The sequence below is a fragment of the Aureococcus anophagefferens genome (assembly GCF_000186865.1).
Source record: "Aureococcus anophagefferens unplaced genomic scaffold AURANscaffold_737, whole genome shotgun sequence".
Taxonomy (NCBI): Eukaryota; class Pelagophyceae; order Pelagomonadales; family Pelagomonadaceae; genus Aureococcus; species Aureococcus anophagefferens.
In genome coordinates this window covers 1-2019 of record NW_008706051.1, presented here as the reverse complement: position 1 = coordinate 2019, position 2019 = coordinate 1, and the positions used below count along the sequence as shown (strand labels likewise).

The 2019-nt window shown below is 72.9% G+C and overlaps 1 protein-coding gene across 1 annotated transcript in view; it reads left to right on the top strand.

Moving 5' to 3' along the window:
- The window catches only part of AURANDRAFT_68976 (hypothetical protein), a gene marked incomplete at both ends in the record, with an annotated part of 5025 nt that extends 3411 nt beyond the window's left edge, over positions 1-1614 (top strand). The window contains 2 exons of the mRNA XM_009044718.1: positions 89-601; positions 661-1614. Of these exons, the coding sequence (XP_009042966.1) occupies positions 89-601; positions 661-1614 (1467 nt within the window). The remainder of the gene's footprint in view (positions 1-88; positions 602-660) is intronic.
- Positions 1615-2019: the final 405 nt, after the last annotated feature.

Below are 2019 nucleotides of genomic sequence, written 5' to 3'. Positions count from 1 at the left end.
TTCGGACTGTACGAGTCGCGGCGAAGTGCACAGCCTTCGCGGCGCTTCTTGCGGTACAAGTACTGTGCAACGAGAGGTCAACCAAGAGCGAGCTTCGCCTGCGCCCGCTCTCCGCGCGCGCGCTCCTCCGATGCTGCTGCGCGTCGCGTCGCGGCGCTGCGCGGCGGCGGCGGCGCGGCGGCGCCCGCTGTCCGTCGCCGCCGCCGGCGACGACGGCGCGCTCATGGACGCGCTCCGGCGCTGCGACGACATCTACCGGCGCGACGTCGCGCCGGTCAACGAGGCGCTCCACGGCCCCCTGGAGCACGCCTACCAGCCCACGGTGCTCCCCTTCGTGCTGCTCCTGGGCAACCACTCGAGCGGCAAGTCGAGCTTCGCGAACTTTGCACTCGGGCGCGACGTGCAGACGGCCGGCGTCGCTCCCACCGACGACAGCTTCACGGTCATCGCGCCCGGCGCGAGCGACGCGGACCAGGACGGCCCGGCGCTCGTCGGCGACCCGGACCTCGGCTTCGAGGGCCTGCGCAAGTTCGGCCCGGGCCTCATCCAGCGGACGCAGCTCAAGATCCGGAGCGGCATATCGCCGAAGAACTTCATGCTCGTGGACTCGCCGGGCATGATCGACTCGCCGGGCGGCCGGGACGAGGCGCCTCGAGCAAGCTCGACCGGGGCTACCACTTCGAGAACGCCGTCAAGTGGTTCGCGGACCGCGCGGACGTCGTGCTCCTCTTCTTCGACCCCGACAAGCCCGGCACGACGGGCGAGACGCTGGCCATCCTCACGAACGCGCTCGCGGGCCAGGACCACAAGCTCCACATCATCCTCAACAAGGCCGACAAGTTCGAGCGCATCCACGACTTCGCGCGCGCGTACGGCGCGCTCTGCTGGAACCTGAGCAAGGTCATCCCCCGCAAGGACCTGCCGCGGATCTACACCATGTGCATCCCCCAGGGCGACGCCGGCGCCGGCGGCGGCGCCCTGGCCGCGGGCCTCGCGGACCTGCGGAAGACGCGCGACGACGTGCTCGCGGAGGTGCGGCGCGCGCCGAGCCGCCGCGTCGACAACGCGATCACGCGGCTCCAGGACGCCGCGGCGCTCCTGCTCATGCACGCGGAGGTCACGGACGCCGCGCGCAGGGGGGCGCTGCTCTGCCGCGCGCGCCACTACGGCGGCACGGCCCTCGCGGCGGCCGCGGCCGCCGCGGCGACGGCCGCGCTCGCGGTCGCCGCGCCCGCGCTCGGCCCGGGCCCGCCCCTCGCCGCGGGCTGCGTCGGCGCCGCGGCGACGGCGGGGCTCCACTACGTCAACGGCAACGAGGCCGCGCGCCGGCTCGCGGAGCTCGACGGGCCCGCCGGCCTCGACGCGCTCTACCGCAAGGCCTACGGCGCGGAGCTCGTCCGCGGCGACGAGGAGGCCAACGCGCTCTGGGCCCGCGTCCGCGACCACCTCCTCCGCAAGCTCGACGCCGTCGGCGGCGCGAGCCGCGTGCCCGCGGCGCCGAGCGGCGCGACCGCGGGGCTCCGCCGCGTCCTCGACCACGACGTGCCCGCGCTCCGCCGCGCGGCCGCGCCGGCGTCCTACGGCGGCTTCCCCCGCGACGCGCCCGAGCCCTAATGGCGGCCGCGACGGGACGAGTTGGGGGCCTCGCGAGCTTCAACAAGGGTTCACCTTGACCTCTCCTGAAGATTTATCGATCCGCGCGACGAGGCTGCCCCTGAATTCGCCATCGCGACGCCCAAATGGACGCGGTAGGAACGCCGCCGCCCGAGGCGGGCGAGGCCGCGGGGCCTGCCGAATCGGAGGCATCAGCAGAGTCCGAGGCTGAGAACCTGGGGCGGGTCCAGCAGCTCACGCGGAGCATTTCCGCATCGCTCGATAAGCGCGTACAAAGCACGACGCACGCGTAGCAGCAGCGGTAACAACACGCCGCGCAACGCTGGCACCTGTGTGGATTCCAACCACTGGTTTGGGGGGTCCCCACCAAACTTCAGAACTCTCTATCTCGGTCAAATCGAAGTC